The 18,164-nt window shown below is 48.1% G+C and overlaps 1 protein-coding gene across 1 annotated transcript in view; it reads right to left on the minus strand.

Moving 5' to 3' along the window:
• myocd (myocardin) overlaps positions 1-15,182 on the minus strand; it is a 60,522-nt gene extending 45,340 nt beyond the window's left edge. Inside the window, exon 1 of the mRNA XM_072455847.1 lies at positions 15,014-15,182. Within this exon, the coding sequence (XP_072311948.1) occupies positions 15,014-15,068 (55 nt within the window). The 5' untranslated portion in view covers positions 15,069-15,182. The remainder of the gene's footprint in view (positions 1-15,013) is intronic.
• Positions 15,183-18,164: the final 2,982 nt, after the last annotated feature.

Here is an 18,164-nt window from a genome sequence, read left to right on the forward strand (position 1 = left end):
AGAAGGCAGACTTTAGTGATTGGTCTGTCCAGAATATTAGTTTTAGTTTTAATCCTTAGACCATTTCCATCCGGAACAGTGTCCAAAACTCTTGGACTCTTGGTAATCCATGAGTTGCGCGGTGCCATATCATCCATGAGCATCACAATATCTCCAGGAATGAAGTTCCGCCCAACACAATTCCATTTCTGGTGCTCTTGAAGATTTGGAAGATATTCTTTTGACCAACGCTTCCAAAATAGGTCCGACAGATACTGCTCCTGCTTCCAACGACGACAAGCATATATCGTGAGTTCTTGCTTCAATGTTGTGTTCAAATACTCTCATGAAAGTTAGATATTCCAATGCATCTCCATCAAAGGCACGTATGTCACGTTTGGGCAGAAGACAAAGTGACTGCTGCTCAACTAATAAAGATGTAATTTAAATCTAAATAAACGTTGATCATTTGCAGTTGCAGGTGGGTCAGACTGAAGGTGTGAAACAGCTTGATGTTCCATGTGACTTATAAATGCTGGCAGAGCAGCCCCAGAGACAGCAGTGTGGGGCGTGGCATTGTAAGTCACCTTAGGGTCCACAGCACAATCAGAAAGATTAGCACCCTCCACAGCCTCCGCTCTCCTGTGCAGCTGCTCCTGCTGCTCCTCCGCTCTCCTGCGCAGCTGCTCCTGCTGCTCCTGCTGCTCCTCCGCTCTCCTGCGCAGCTGCTCCTGCTGCTCCTGCTGCTCCTCCGCTCTCCTGTGCAGCTGCTCCTGCTGCTCCTCCACTCTCCTGTGCAGCTGCTCCTCCGCTCTCCTGTGCAGCTGCTCCTGCTGCTCCTCCGCTCTCCTGTGCAGCTGCTCCTCCGCTCTCCTGTGCAGCTGCTCCTGCTGCTCCTCCGCTCTCCTGTGCAGCTGCTCCTGCTGCTCCTCCGCTCTCCTGCGCAGCTGCTCCTGCTGCTCCTGCTGCTCCTCCGCTCTCCTGTGCAGCTGCTCCTGCTGCTCCTCCACTCTCCTGTGCAGCTGCTCCTCCGCTCTCCTGTGCAGCTGCTCCTGCTGCTCCTCCGCTCTCCTGTGCAGCTGCTCCTCCGCTCTCCTGTGCAGCTGCTCCTCCGCTCTCCTGTGCAGCTGCTCCTGCTGCTCCTCCGCTCTCCTGTGCAGCTGCTCCTGCTGCTCCTCCACTCTCCTGTGCAGCTGCTCCTCCGCTCTCCTGTGCAGCTGCTCCTGCTGCTCCTCCGCTCTCCTGTGCAGCTGCTCCTCCGCTCTCCTGTGCAGCTGCTCCTGCTGCTCCTCCGCTCTCCTGTGCAGCTGCTCCTGCTGCTCCTCCGCTCTCCTGCGCAGCTGCTCCTGCTGCTCCTCCGCTCTCCTGCGCAGCTGCTCCTGCTGCTCCTCCACTCTCCTGTGCAGCTGCTCCTCCGCTCTCCTGTGCAGCTGCTCCTGCTGCTCCTCCGCTCTCCTGTGCAGCTGCTCCTCCGCTCTCCTGTGCAGCTGCTCCTCCGCTCTCCTGTGCAGCTGCTCCTGCTGCTCCTCCGCTCTCCTGTGCAGCTGCTCCTGCTGCTCCTCCGCTCTCCTGCGCAGCTGCTCCTGCTGCTCCTGCTGCTCCTCCGCTCTCCTGTGCAGCTGCTCCTGCTGCTCCTCCACTCTCCTGTGCAGCTGCTCCTCCGCTCTCCTGTGCAGCTGCTCCTGCTGCTCCTCCGCTCTCCTGTGCAGCTGCTCCTCCGCTCTCCTGTGCAGCTGCTCCTGCTGCTCCTCCGCTCTCCTGTGCAGCTGCTCCTGCTGCTCCTCCGCTCTCCTGCGCAGCTGCTCCTGCTGCTCCTGCTGCTCCTCCGCTCTCCTGTGCAGCTGCTCCTGCTGCTCCTCCACTCTCCTGTGCAGCTGCTCCTCCGCTCTCCTGTGCAGCTGCTCCTGCTGCTCCTCCGCTCTCCTGTGCAGCTGCTCCTCCGCTCTCCTGTGCAGCTGCTCCTCCGCTCTCCTGTGCAGCTGCTCCTGCTGCTCCTCCGCTCTCCTGTGCAGCTGCTCCTGCTGCTCCTCCACTCTCCTGTGCAGCTGCTCCTCCGCTCTCCTGTGCAGCTGCTCCTGCTGCTCCTCCGCTCTCCTGTGCAGCTGCTCCTCCGCTCTCCTGTGCAGCTGCTCCTGCTGCTCCTCCGCTCTCCTGTGCAGCTGCTCCTGCTGCTCCTCCGCTCTCCTGCGCAGCTGCTCCTGCTGCTCCTCCGCTCTCCTGCGCAGCTGCTCCTGCTGCTCCTCCACTCTCCTGTGCAGCTGCTCCTCCGCTCTCCTGTGCAGCTGCTCCTGCTGCTCCTCCGCTCTCCTGTGCAGCTGCTCCTCCGCTCTCCTGTGCAGCTGCTCCTCCGCTCTCCTGTGCAGCTGCTCCTGCTGCTCCTCCGCTCTCCTGTGCAGCTGCTCCTGCTGCTCCTCCGCTCTCCTGCGCGGCTGCTCCTGCTGCTCCTCCAGAGCATGCTTCTCCTTCAGAAGTTCCTGACAGGCCATGAGAGCTGCAGTCTCTGCCTCTGGCAGACGACGTGGTGGAACTCGGCAGATTGACTGGAAACAGTGCTACGTTTCTTTGATGTATTTGACAGATTGGAGAGACTGTCATCCGGCCTAACTTCATTTATAATACCATCATTTTGCACTGCTGCCTCCACAAATGGAGCAATACATGAGCCAACAGCGCCCTCTGTAGGAATCTGTCATTCAGACGCATTCAGCAACTCCAACAACCATTTATTAGTCTCCTTCATAAAGGTCGTTTTAATCTCCTTAACACTGTCAAACCAGTGGTTTAGTCTTTCCTGTTCTTCTGGAGGAATCATAGACATCACCACATGGTGCAGCTGACCGGCCTCTGCACAAACTGGACACATCATCCAGACCCAATCGTTTCTACATTCTCCACATTTTCCTTCAACTCTTTTGGTACCTTTGATTTCCTTTCTTTCTGAAGTTTTTCCAACTTATATTCAAAAGCTTTAGCTGTGAGCCTGGACTGTCTTTTATGTGTGTCACTTCCCACATTTGACCTGGAATCATTTCCCTCCATATTTCTATTCACAAAAACATTCAATAATCTCAAAATCTGCTCGAACACAAAACACAGTTTATAAAATAAGGTTCAACAGAACTGGCACATTTCACAGAGCTAAACTGAGCTCTGTCCAATGCCAGTTCTGCGGGGGTTCTCCCATGCTCAATGCTTCACCCGCTCCACGCACGGCGGAGCCCTAACTGCGCCCTAACGAGGTCCAAACAACCAACAGTACTTCACCTTGTATGAAGGACCACTGAGCCTAATAATCCTATAACAGGGGAACAGAGTTTGAGAAACAATCCAAATGTTAACAAAACCATGCGGCACCTTATCACTGCAGTGATGACACGTGATGACACGTGATGACGTGTGATGACATGTGATGATGTGTGATGACATGTGATGACGTGTGATGACATGTGATGACACGTGATGACACGTGATGACACGTGATGACACGTGATGACGTGTGATGACATGTGATGATGTGTGATGACATGTGATGACGTGTGATGACATGTGATGACACGTGATGACACGTGATGACACGTGATGACGTGTGATGACAAGTGATGACGTGTGATGACATGTGATGACATGTGATGACATGTGATGACACGTGATGACACGTGATGACACGTGATGACGTGTGATGACACGTGATGACGTGTGATGACATGTGATGATGTGTGATGACATGTGATGACGTGTGATGATATGTGATGACATGTGATGACACGTGATGACACGTGATGACGTGTGATGACACGTGATGACGTGTGATGACATGTGATGAAGCGTGATGACATGTGATGATGCGTGATGACGCGTGATGACGTATGATCACATGTGATGACGCGTGATGACGTGTGATGACATGTGATGACATGGGATGACGCGTGATGACGCGTGATGACGCGTGATGACGCGTGATGACGTGTGATGACATGTGATGACGCGTGATGACGCGTGATGACGTGTGATGACATGTGATGACGCGTGATGACGCGTGATGACGCGTGATGACGTATGATCACATGTGATGAAGCGTGATGACGCGCGGTGACGTGTGATGACATGTGATGACATGGGATGACGCGTGATGACTTGTGATGACATATGATGACGTGTGATGACATGTGATGACGCGTGATGACGCGTGATGACGCGTGATGACGTGTGATGACATGTGATGATGCGTGATGACGTATGATCACATGTGATGACGCGTGATGACGCGTGATGACGCGTGATGACGTGTGATGACATGTGATGACATGGGATGACGCGTGATGACGTGTGATGACATGTGATGATGCGTGATGACGTATGATCACATGTGATGACGCGTGATGACGTGTGATGACATGTGATGACATGGGATGACGCGTGATGACAAGTGATGACATGTGATGACGCATGATGACGTATGATCACATGTGATGACGCGTGATGACATGTGATGACATGTGATGATGTGTGATGACACGTGATGACATGTGATGACGCGTGATGACGTGTGATGACATGTGATGACGTGTGATGACATGTGATGACGTGTGATGACATGTGATGACACGTGATGACACGTGATGACGTGTGATGACATATGATGACGTGTGATGACATGTGATGACATGTGATGACATGTGATGACATGGGATGACGCGTGATGACGCGTGATGACGCGTGATGACGTGTGATGACATGTGATGACGCGTGATGACGTGTGATGACGTGTGATGACATGTGATGACGCGTGATGACGCGTGATGACGAATGATCACATGTGATGACGCGTGATGATGCGCGATGACGTGTGATGACATGTGATGACATATGATGACATGGGATGACGCGTGATGATGTGTGATGACATGTGATGACACGTGATGACATGTGATGACACGTGATGACATGGGATGACGCTTGATGACGTGTGATGACATGTGATGAAGCGTGATGAAGCGTGATGACGCGTGATGACGTGTGATGACATGTGATTACATGTGATGACGTGTGATGACACGTGATGACATGTGATGACGTGTGATGACATATGATGACACGTGATGACACGTGATGACGTGTGATGACATATGATGACGTGTGATGACATGTGATGACGCGTGATGACGCGTGATGACGCGTGATGACATGTGATGACATGTGATGACATGGGATGACGCGTGATGACGCGTGATGACGTGTGATGACATGTGATGACGCGTGATGACGCGTGATGACGTGTGATGACATGTGATGACGGGTGATGACGTATGATCACATGTGATGACGCGTGATGATGCGCGATGACGTGTGATGACATGTGATGACATATGATGACATGGGATGACGCGTGATGACGTGTGATGACATGTGATGACACGTGATGACATGTGATGACACGTGATGACATGTGATGACACGTGATGACATGGGATGACGCGTGATGACGTGTGATGACATGTGATGAAGCGTGATGAAGCGTGATGACGCGTGATGACGTGTGATGACATGTGATGACGCATGATGACGTATGATCACATGTGATGACGCGTGATGACATGTGATGACATGTGATTACATGTGATGACGTGTGATGACACGTGATGACATGTGATGACGCGTGATGACGTGTGATGACATGTGATGACGTGTGATGACATGTGATGACGTGTGATGACATGTGATGACACTTGATGACGTGTGATGACATATGATGACATGTGATGACATGTGATGACACGTGATGACACGTGATGACACGTGATGACGTGTGATGACATGTGATGACGCGTGATGACGCGTGATGACGTATGATCACATGTGATGACGCGTGATGACGCGTGATGACGTGTGATGACATGTGATGACATGTGATGACATGGGATGACGCTTGATGACGCGTGATGACGCGTGATGACGTGTGATGACATGTGATGACGTGTGATGACATGTGATGACGCGTGATGACGCGTGATGACGTATGATCACATGTGATGACTTGTGATGACATATGATGACGTGTGATGACATGTGATGACGCGTGATGACGCGTGATGACGCGTGATGACGTGTGATGACATGTGATGATGCGTGATGACGTATGATCACATGTGATGACGCGTGATGACGCGTGATGACGTGTGATGACATGTGATGACATGGGATGACGCGTGATGACGTGTGATGACATGTGATGACGCGTGATGACGCGTGATGACAAGTGATGACATGTGATGAAGCGTGATGAAGCGTGATGACGCGTGATGACGTGTGATGACATGTGATGACGCATGATGACGTATGATCACATGTGATGACGCGTGATGACATGTGATGACATGTGATTACATGTGATGACGTGTGATGACACGTGATGACATGTGATGACGCATGATGACGTGTGATGACATGTGATGACGTGTGATGACATGTGATGACGTGTGATGACATGTGATGACACGTGATGACACGTGATGACGTGTGATGACATATGATGACGTGTGATGACATGTGATTACGCGTGATGACGCGTGATGACGCGTGATGACATGTGATGATGCGTGATGACGTGTGATGACATGTGATGACGCGTGATGACGCGTGATGACAAGTGATGACATGTGATGACATGTGATGACGCGTGATGACGTGTGATGACATGTGATGACATCACACGTCATCACGTATGATCACATGTGATGACGCGTGATGACGCGTGATGACGTGTGATGACATGTGATGACATGTGATGACATGGGATGACGCGTGATGACGCGTGATGACGCGTGATGACGTGTGATGACATGTGATGACGTGTGATGACATGTGATGACGCGTGATGACGCGTCATCACATGTCATCACACGTCATCACGACGTATGATCACATGTGATGACGCGTGATGATGCGTGATGACGTGTGATGACATGTGATGACATGTGATGACATGGGATGACGCGTGATGACGCGTGATGACGCGTGATGACGTGTGATGACATGTGATGACGTGTGATGACATGTGATGACGCGTGATGACGCGTCATCACATGTCATCACACGTCATCACGACGTATGATCACATGTGATGACGCGTGATGATGCGCGATGACGTGTGATGACATGTGATGACACGTGATGACATGTGATGACACGTGATGACATGGGATGACGCGTGATGACGTGTGATGACATGTGATGAAGCGTGATGAAGCGTGATGACGCGTGATGACGTGTGATGACATGTGATGACGCATGATGACGTATGATCACATGTGATGACGCGTGATGACATGTGATGACATGTGATTACATGTGATGACGTGTGATGACACGTGATGACACGTGATGACGTGTGATGACATATGATGACGTGTGATGACATGTGATGACGCATGATGACGCGTGATGACGTGTGATGACATGTGATGATGCGTGATGACGTGTGATGACATGTGATGACGCGTGATGACGCGTGATGACGCGTGATGACATGTGATGACATGTGATGACATGGGATGACGCGTGATGACGTGTGATGACATGTGATGACGCGTGATGACGCGTGATGACGTGTGATGACATGTAATGACGCGTGATGACGCGTGATGACGTATGATCACATGTGATGACGCGTGATGATGCGCGATGACGTGTGATGACATGTGATGACATATGATGACATGGGATGACGCGTGATGACGTGTGATGACATGTGATGACACGTGATGACATGTGATGACACGTGATGACATGGGATGACGCGTGATGACGTGTGATGACATGTGATGAAGCGTGATGAAGCGTGATGACGCGTGATGACGTGTGATGACATGTGATGACGCATGATGACGTATGATCACATGTGATGACGCGTGATGACATGTGATGACATGTGATTACATGTGATGACGTGTGATGACACGTGATGACATGTGATGACGCGTGATGACGTGTGATGACATGTGATGACGTGTGATGACATGTGATGACGTGTGATGACATGTGATGACACGTGATGACGTGTGATGACATATGATGACGCGTGATGACGCGTGATGACGTGTGATGACATGTGATGACATGGGATGACGCGTGATGACGTGTGATGACATGTGATGACGCGTGATGACGCGTGATGACAAGTGATGACATGTGATGACATGTGATGACATGGGATGACACGTGATGACGCGTGATGACGTGTGATGACATGTGATGACGTGTGATGACGCGTGATGACAAGTGATGGCATGTGATGACATGGGATGACGCGTGATGACGCGTGATGACGTGTGATGACATGTGATGACGCGTGATGACGCGTGATGACGTGTGATGACATGTGATGACGCGTGATGACGCGTGATGAAGTATGATCACATGTGATGACGCGTGATGATGCGCGATGACGTGTGATGACATGTGATGACATATGATGACATGGGATGACGCGTGATGACTTGTGATGACATGTGATGACACGTGATGACATGTGATGACACGTGATGACACGTGATGACACATGATGACGTGTGATGACACGTGATGATGCGTGATGACGCGTGATGACATGTGATGACATGTGATGACATGGGATGACGCGTGATGACGTGTGATGACATGTGATGAAGCGTGATGAAGCGTGATGACGCGTGATGACGTGTGATGACATGTGATGACGCGTGATGATGTAAGATCACATGTGATGACGCGTGATGACGTGTGATGACATGTGATGACATATGATGACATGGGATGACGCGTGATGACGTGTGTTGACATGTGATGACACGTGATGACATGTGATGACACGTGATGACCTGTGATGACATGTGATGACATGTGATGACACGTGATGACGTGTGATGACATATGATGACATGTGATGACATGTGATGACACGTGATAACGTGTGATGACACGTGATGACGTGTGATGACATGTGATGACGCGTGATGACGTGTGATGACGTATGATCACATGTGATGACGTGTGATGACATGTGATGACAGTTGATGACGTGGGATGACGCGTGATGACATGTGATGACACGTGATGACACGTGATGACGTGTGATGACATATGATGACATGTGATGACATGTGATGACACGTGATGACACGTGATGACGTGTGATGACAAGTGATGGCGTGTGATGTCATGTGATGACGCGTGATGACGTGTGATGACGAATGATCACATGTGATGACGTGTGATGACATGTGATGACATGTGATGACGCGTGATGACATGGGATGACGCGTGATGACGTGTGATGACATTTGATGACACGTGATGACACGTGATGACACGTGATGACGTGTGATGACACGTGATGACGTGTGATGACATGTGATGACACGTGATGACACGTGATGACACGTGATGACGTGTGATGACACGTGATGACGTGTGATGACATGTGATGACACGTGATGACACGTGATGACGTGTGATGACAAGTGATGGCGTATGATGTCATGTGATGACGCGTGATGACGTGTGATGACGAATGATCACATGTGATGACGTGTGATGACGCGTGATGACATGGGATGACGCGTGATGACATGGGATGACGCGTGATGACGTGTGATGACATGTGATGACACGTGATGACACGTGATGACACGTGATGACGTGTGATGACACGTGATGACGTGTGATGACGAATGATCACATGTGATGACGTGTGATGACATGTGATGACATGTGATGACGCGTGATGACGCGTGATGACATGTGATGACATGGGATGACGCGTGATGACGTGTGATGACGCTTTTTGGAACGTTCTTTTGGAATGTACTTTTGGAGTGTACTTTTGGAATGTACTTTTGAAAAGTACTTTTGGAATGTACTTTTGGAATGAACTTTTGGAATGGACCGGAATGTACTTTTGGAATGTACTTTAGAATATACTTTAGAATGTACTTTTGGAATGTACTTTTGGAACGTATTTTTGGAACGTACTTTTGGAGTGTACTTTTGGAATGTACTTTTGAAAAGTACTTTTGGAATGTACTTTTGGAATGAACTTTTGGAATGAACTTTTGGAATGTACTTTTGGAATGTACTTTTGGAACGTACTTTTGGAACGTACTTTTGGAGTGTACTTTTGGAATGTACTTTTGAAAAGTACTTTTGGAATGTACTTTTGGAATGAACTTTTGGATTGAACTTTTGGAATGTACTTTTGGAAATTACTTTAGAATGTACTTTTGGAATGTACTTTTGGAATGTACTTTAGAATGTACTTTTGGAATGTACTTTTAGAATGTACTTTTGAAATGAACTTTTGGAATGTACTTTTGGAATGAACTTTTGAAATGTACTTTAGAATGTACTTTTGGCTGCAGGAAAAAAGGCTAAAACAAAGAAATGGACACAAACATCAGCAACGATCAAGGACTGGACTGAGATAGGGACAGACATCAGGCAAATGGAATTAATGACATTCAGACTTATTTTGGAAATGGACAAATTTGATAAACTTGTACCAAATTGGACTTGAACAAAACAATGAAAACATTTTTTATTTAATTTAATTTTTGTTCTTGACCAAGACCTGTCTGCAGGATTAAAGCAGAAGCGACTCTAAAGCAGCTCTAAACTGAGACTAAAGCAGCTCTAAACTAAGACTAAAGCAGCTCTAAACTGAGACTAAAGCAGCTCTAAACTAAGACTAAAGCAGCTTTAAACTCAGACTAAAGCAGCTCTAAACTGTGACTAAAGCAGCTCTAAACTGAGACTAAAGCAGCTCTAAACTCAGACTAAAGCAGCTCTAAAATGAGACTAAAGCAGCTCTAAACTGAGACTAAAGCAGCTCTAAACTGAAACTAAAGCAGCTCTAAACTCAGACTTAAGCAGCTCTAAACTGAAACTAAAGCAGCTCTAAACTCAGACTAAAGCAGTTCTAAACTTAGACTAAAGCAGCTCTAAACTGAGACCAAAGCAGCTCTAAACTGAAACTAAAGCAGCTCTAAACTGAGACTAAAGCAGCTCTAAACTGAGACCAAAGCAGCTCTAAACTGAAACTAAAGCAGCTCTAAACTGAGACTAAAGCAGCTCCAAACTGAGACTAAAGCAACTCTAAACTCAGACTAAAGCAGCTCTAAACTGAGACTAAAGCAGCTCTAAACTCAGACTAAAGCAGCTCTAAACTGAGACTAAAGCAGCTCTAAACTGAGAATAAAGCAGCTCTAAACTGAGACTAAAGCAACTCTAAACTGAAACTAAAGCAGCTCTAAACTGAGACTAAAGCAGCTCTAAACTGAGACCAAAGCAGCTCTAAACTGAAACTAAAGCAGCTCTAAACTGAGACTAAAGCAGCTCTAAACTGAGACTAAAGCAGCTCTAAACTGAGACTAAAGCAGCTCTAAACTGAAACTAAAGCAGCTCTAAACTGAGACTAAAGCAGCTCTAAACCGAGAATAAAGCAGCTCTAAACTGAGACTAAAGCAGCTCTAAACTGAGACTAAAGCAGCTCTAAACCGAGACTAAAGCAGCTCTAAACTGAGACTAAAGCAGCTCTAAAGGGTGTGTCAGGAATCAAACGTGTGAGATGAGAACGTGAGTGACAGTTTGACCCTGTGAGAAATGTAAAGTTCTTAAAGCTCAATATTCCAGGCAACAAGTCGAGCATAAAGAACATTTACGGACGAACAGGCTCACAACACCAGCTCTAAAGTACTAAACCAGCTCTAAAGTACTAAACCGGCTCTAAACTGAGACTATACCAGCTCTAAACTAAGACTACACTAGCTCTAAACTGAGACAACACCAGCTCTAAACTGAGACAACACCAGCTCTAAACTGAGACTACACCAGCTCTAAACTGAGACAACACCAGCTCTAAACTGAGAATACACCAGCTCTAAACTGAGACAACACCAGCTCTAAACTATGATTACACCAGCTCTAAACTGAGACAACACCAGCTCTAAACTGAGACAACACCAGCTCTAAACTGAGACTACAACAGCTCTAAACTGAGACAACACCAGCTCTAAACTGAGACTAAAGCAGCTCTAAACTGAGACTACACCAACTCTAAAGTGAGACTACACCAGGTCTAAACTGAGACAACACCAGCTCTAAACTGAGACAACACCAGCTCTAAACTGAGACTAAACCAGCTCTAAAATGAGACACCAGCTCTAAACTGAGACAACACCAGCTCTAAAGTGGGACTACACAGGCTCTAAACTGAGACTACACCAGCTCTAAACTGAGACTAAAGCAGCTCTAAACTGAGACTAAAGCAGCTCTAAACTGAGACTACACCAGCTCTAAACTGAGACTAAAGCAGCTCTAAACTGAGACAACACCAGCTCTAAACTGAGACTAAACCAGCTCAAAAATGAGACACCAGCTCTAAACTGAGACTACACCAGCTCTAAACTGAGACTACACCAGCTCTAAACTGAGACTAAAGCAGCTCTAAACTGAGAATAAAGCAGCTCTAAACTGAGACTAAAGCAACTCTAAACTGAAACTAAAGCAGCTCTAAACTGAGACTAAAGCAGCTCTAAACTGAGACTAAAGCAGCTCTAAACTGAGACTAAAGCAGCTCTAAACTGAAACTAAAGCAGCTCTAAACTGAGACTAAAGCAGCTCTAAACTGAGACTAAAGCAGCTCTAAACCGAGAATAAAGCAGCTCTAAACTGAGACTAAAGCAGCTCTAAACTGAGACTAAAGCAGCTCTAAACCGAGACTAAAGCAGCTCTAAACTGAGACTAAAGCAGCTCTAAACTGAGACTAAAGCAGCTCTAAAGGGTGTGTCAGGAATCAAACGTTTGAGATGAGAACGTGAGTGACAGTTTGACCCTGTGAGAAATGTAAAGTTCTTAAAGCTCAATATTCCAGGCAACAAGTCGAGCATAAAGAACATTTACGGACGAACAGGCTCACAACACCAGCTCTAAACTGAGACAACACCAGCTCTAAACTGAGACTAAACCAGCTCAAAAATGAGACACCAGCTCTAAACTGAGACTACACCAGCTCTAAACTGAGACTAAAGCAGCTCTAAACTGAGACTAAAGCAGCTCTAAACTGAGACTAAAGCAGCTCTAAACTGAGACAACACCAACTCTAAAGTGAGACTACACCAGCTCTAAACTGAAAATACACCAGCTCTAAACTGAGACAACACCAGCTCTAAACTGAGACAACACCAGCTCTAAACTGAGACTACACCAGCTCTAAACTGAGACAACACCAACTGTAAAGTGAGACAACACCAGCTCTAAACTGAGACTACACCAGCTCTAAACTGAGACAACACCAGCTCTAAACTGAGACAACACCAGCTCTAAACTGAGACAACACCAGCTCTAAACTGACAATACACCAGCTCTAAACTGAGACAACACCAGCTCTAAACTGAGACTACACCAGCTCTAAACTGAGACAACACCAGCTCTAAACTGAGACAACACCAGCTCTAAACTGAGACAACACTAGCTCTAAACTGACAATACACCAGCTCTAAACTGAGACTACAACAGCTCTAAACTGAGACAACACCAGCTCTAAACTGAGACAACACCAACTGTAAAGTGAGACAACACCAGCTCTAAACTGAGACAACACCATCTCTAAACTGAGACAACACCAGCTCTAAACTGAGACTACACCAGCTCTAAACTGAGACTACACCAGCTCTAAACTGAGACAACACCAGCTCTAAACTGAGACTACACCAGCTCTAAACTGAGACTACACCAGCTCTAAACTGAGACTACACCAGCTCTAAACTGAGACAACACCAGCTCTAAACTGAGACTACACCAGCTCTAAACTGAGACTACACCAGCTCTAAACTGAGACAACACCAGCTCTAAACTGAGACAACACCAGCTCTAAAGTGAGACTACACCAGGTCTAAACTGAGAATACACCAGCTCTAAACTGAGACAACACCAGCTCTAAACTGAGACAACACCAGCTCTAAACTGAGACAACACCAGCTCTAAACTGAGACAACACCAGCTCTAAACTGAGACTACACCAGCTCTAAACTGAGACTACACCAGCTCTAAACTGAGACTACACCAGCTCTAAACTGAGACTACACCAGCTCTAAACTGAGACAACACCAGCTCTAAAGTGAGACTACACCAGGTCTAAACTGAGAATACACCAGCTCTAAACTGAGACAACACCAGCTCTAAACTGAGACAACACCAGCTCTAAACTGAGACTACACCAGCTCTAAACTGAGACTACACCAGCTCTAAACTGAGACTACACCAGCTCTAAACTGAGACTACACCAGCTCTAAACTGAGACTACACCAGCTCTAAACTGAGACAACACCAGCTCTAAACTGAGACTACACCAGCTCTAAACTGAGACTACACCAGCTCTAAACTGAGACAACACCAGCTCTAAACTGAGACAACACCAGCTCTAAACTGAGACTACACCAGCTCTAAACTGAGACAACACCAGCTCTAAACTGAGACAACACCAGCTCTAAACTGAGACAACACCAGCTCTAAACTGAGACTACACCAGCTCTAAACTGAGACTACACCAGCTCTAAACTGAGACAACACCAGCTCTAAACTGAGACTACACCAGCTCTAAACTGAGACAACACCAGCTCTAAACTGAGACTACACCAGTTCTAAACTGAGACAACACCAGCTCTAAACTGAAACTAAACCAAGGAAACACTGGTTTAATATAGTTTAAATGTAATTGGCCAGACTACAACACAACCGTCTACATCATCCTGATCATCTTCTCCTGGCAGAAGGAACACCAGCTCCATGAACCATGTGACCTGTGACCTTCAGATGTCTGACCTCATGACTCATGTGCATGATCTGAGCAGGTGGACTTACTCTAATATAAGCCTGAATATTCAGCTGAAAAGTCACATTTGTGAAGCCAAAATATTACTCCAATAAAGAATGTTAATGTCTTCTGATAGAATCAGATGAAATGTGTTTGGTAAGTTTAAAAACAATAATGTGGAGTTCTTACCGGATCGGAACTTTCTGCGAATGAGAATGGAGTGTTCAGATCCCAGCAGAGTCATAATGTAAAAGTCCCAGTGCCAGCCGTGTCAGCACGAACCACGCTCCTCTGCTCCTCTGCTCCTCTGCTCCTCTGCTCCTCTGCTCCTCTGCACCTCTGCTCCTCTGCTCCTCTGCTCCTCTGCTCCTCTGCTCCTCTGCTCCTCTGCTCCTCTGCTCCTCTGCACCTCTGCTCCTCTGCACCTCTGCTCCTCTGCTCCTCTGCTCCTCTGCTCCTCTGCTCCTCTGCTCCTCTGCTCCTCTGCTCCTCTGCACCTCTGCTCCTCTGCACCTCTGCTCCTCTGCTCCTCTGCTCCTCTGCTCCTCTGCTCCTCTGCTCCTCCTGCTCCTCTGCTCCTCTGAGTCTGTGCTCCTCTTCTTCTCTCACACTCCTCATCCACAGACGTTCCTCTTTCTCTCCTTCTCTCTCTCTCTCTCCCTCTCTTCAGTCCGGCTAAGATCTGAGCCGGCCCGGGCCCCAGCGCACATATGCCCCATGGTGGGTGGAGCTATATGGGGTCCCCATCCAGTCCCCGCCCCCTGTCTGGAGTAAATATATCTGCCTATCAGGACGGGAGGGAGGGCAGATTGGACTGAACGCTGAACATCTGTAAGTCTGTCCCCTAAACCCTGTGGCGTAGGGGCCGGTCCACTCACAGACTCTTTCTATGAATAATGTTAGCAAGTAAATATTTCACTTTATTTCATTTGTCACTGAGAAGACCATACGCTTTATGTCTATACTGGGTTTTCTTTTGCGGAATTGAAATGAAATGTCTCTACAGTTTAACTCACATCAATGTAAGAAATCATTGACAAGTTTTTCATGGTTTTTCATTCCTACTGTGCATAAGCAGCTCAAGACACACACACACACCGCTTTTCCAGGGACTGTCCTCCAGGGACCGTCCTCCGGGGACCGGCCTCCGGGGACCGGCCTCCAGAGACCGGCCTCCAGGGACCGGCCTCCAGGGCCGGGCTTTCCTGGGACCGTCTTCAAGGGACCGTCTTCCAGGGACCGTCTTCCAGGGACCGTCCTCCAGGGACCGGCTTCCAGGGACCGTCCTCCGGGGACCGTCCTCCGGGGACCGGCCTCCGGGGACCGTCCTCCGGGGACCGGCCTCCGGGGACCGGCCTCCAGAGACCGGCCTCCAGGAACCGGCTTCCAGGGACCGGCCTCCAGGGACCGGCCTCCAGGGACCGGCTTCCAGGGACCGTCCTCCAGGGACCGGCCTCCAGGGACCGTCCTCCAGGGACCGTCCTCCAGGGACCGTCTTCCCGGGACCGGCCTCCAGGGACCGGCCTCCAGGGACCATCCTCCAAGGACCGTCCTCCAGGGACCGTCCTCCAGGGACCGGCCTCCAGGGACCGGCTTCCAGGGACCGGCCTCCAGGGACCGGCCTCCAGGGACCGGCCTCCAGGGACCGTCCTCCAGGGACCGGCCTCCAGGGACCGTCCTCCAGGGACCTACAGGAACTGGCTTTCGAGGACCAGTTCCGGGGTAAAAGGAAGGTGCCATGTGCAGTTGTGGATGTAAAAGGTGCTGGTGCTTTACTCTCACATTTGAAATAATTTGCATATGTTACTTTTCTCGGTCAATTTAAATAATTCTTTGGAACCTTTTCTTGATCACTGGACGTAATCCCAATTTAGAATTGTAATTCCCTAAACATGAAACATTCATAGAAGTTGATTAGACAGAAAACAGGATTTTAAAGGACACACTTCACACACATCACCTTTACTGTGCTTTACTGTGTGCTACATTAGCATGCTAATCCCCTCTGCTGCCAGTAGATGGAGCACTAACACCAAATCCTGAGGAGGGAACGCCTGACTGAGAGAAAGTCATGTGTGGTTTTCAGCAAAAACATCATTTTAAATTCTAAAACATGAGACGCCAAAGTTTAAAGGACAAGAACTGTACAAATAATGCAAAAACAAACCCAGCCCCTCTCTTCTGTATCACTCCTGCTCCTGAGCCCCTCTCTTCTGTATCACTCCTGCTCCTGAGCCCCTCTCTTCTGTATCACTCCTGCTCCTGAGCCCCTCTCTTCTGTCTCACTCCTGCTCCTGAGCCCCTCTCTTCTGTCTCACTCCTGCTCCTGAGCCCCTCTCTTCTGTCTCACTCCTGCTCCTGAGCCCCTCTCTTCTGTCTCACTCCTGCTCCTGAGCCCCTCCTCGCCTGATTCAAATATTTATTCTGTGCTTTTCGTGGTCACAAATTCACCGCTGACGTTCCCCACAGTATTTGGACACACACAGTATTTGGACACACACACACAGTATTTGGACACACACAGTATTTGGACACAGACAGTATTTGGACACACACAGTATTTGGACACAGTATTTGGACACACACAGTATTTGGACACACACACACAGTATTTGGACACACACACAGTATTTGGACACAGTATTTGGACACACACAGTATTTGGACACACACACACAGTATTTGGACACACACACAGTATTTGGACACACACAGTATTTGGACACACACACACAGTATTTGGACACACACAGTATTTGGACACACACACCGTATTTGGACACACACACACAGTATTTGGACACACACACAGTATTTGGAAACACACAGTATTTGGACACACACAGTATTTGGACACACACACAGTATTTGGACACACACAGTATTTGGACACACACAGTATTTGGACACACACACAGTATTTGGACACACATAGTATTTGGACACACACAGTATTTGGACACACACAGTATTTGGACACACACACAGTATTTGGAAACACACAGTATTTGGACACACACAGTATTTGGACACAGACAGTATTTGGACACACACAGTATTTGGACACACACAGTATTTGGACACACACACAGTATTTGGACACACACACAGTATTAGGACACACACAGTATTTGGATACACACAGTATTTGGATACACACCGTATTTGGACACACACAGTATTTGGACACACACACAGTATTTGGATACACACAGTATTTTGACACACACACAGTATTTGGACACTCGCACAGTATTTGGACACACACACAGTATTTGGACACACACAGTATTTGGACACACACAGTATTCGGACACACACACAGTATTTAGGATACACA

Source organism: Eucyclogobius newberryi, unplaced genomic scaffold (assembly GCF_026437365.1).
Source record: "Eucyclogobius newberryi isolate DKJ021-1_F unplaced genomic scaffold, fEucNew1.0.hap1 SCAF_20, whole genome shotgun sequence".
In the NCBI taxonomy this organism is placed as follows: Eukaryota; Metazoa; Chordata; class Actinopteri; order Gobiiformes; family Gobiidae; genus Eucyclogobius; species Eucyclogobius newberryi.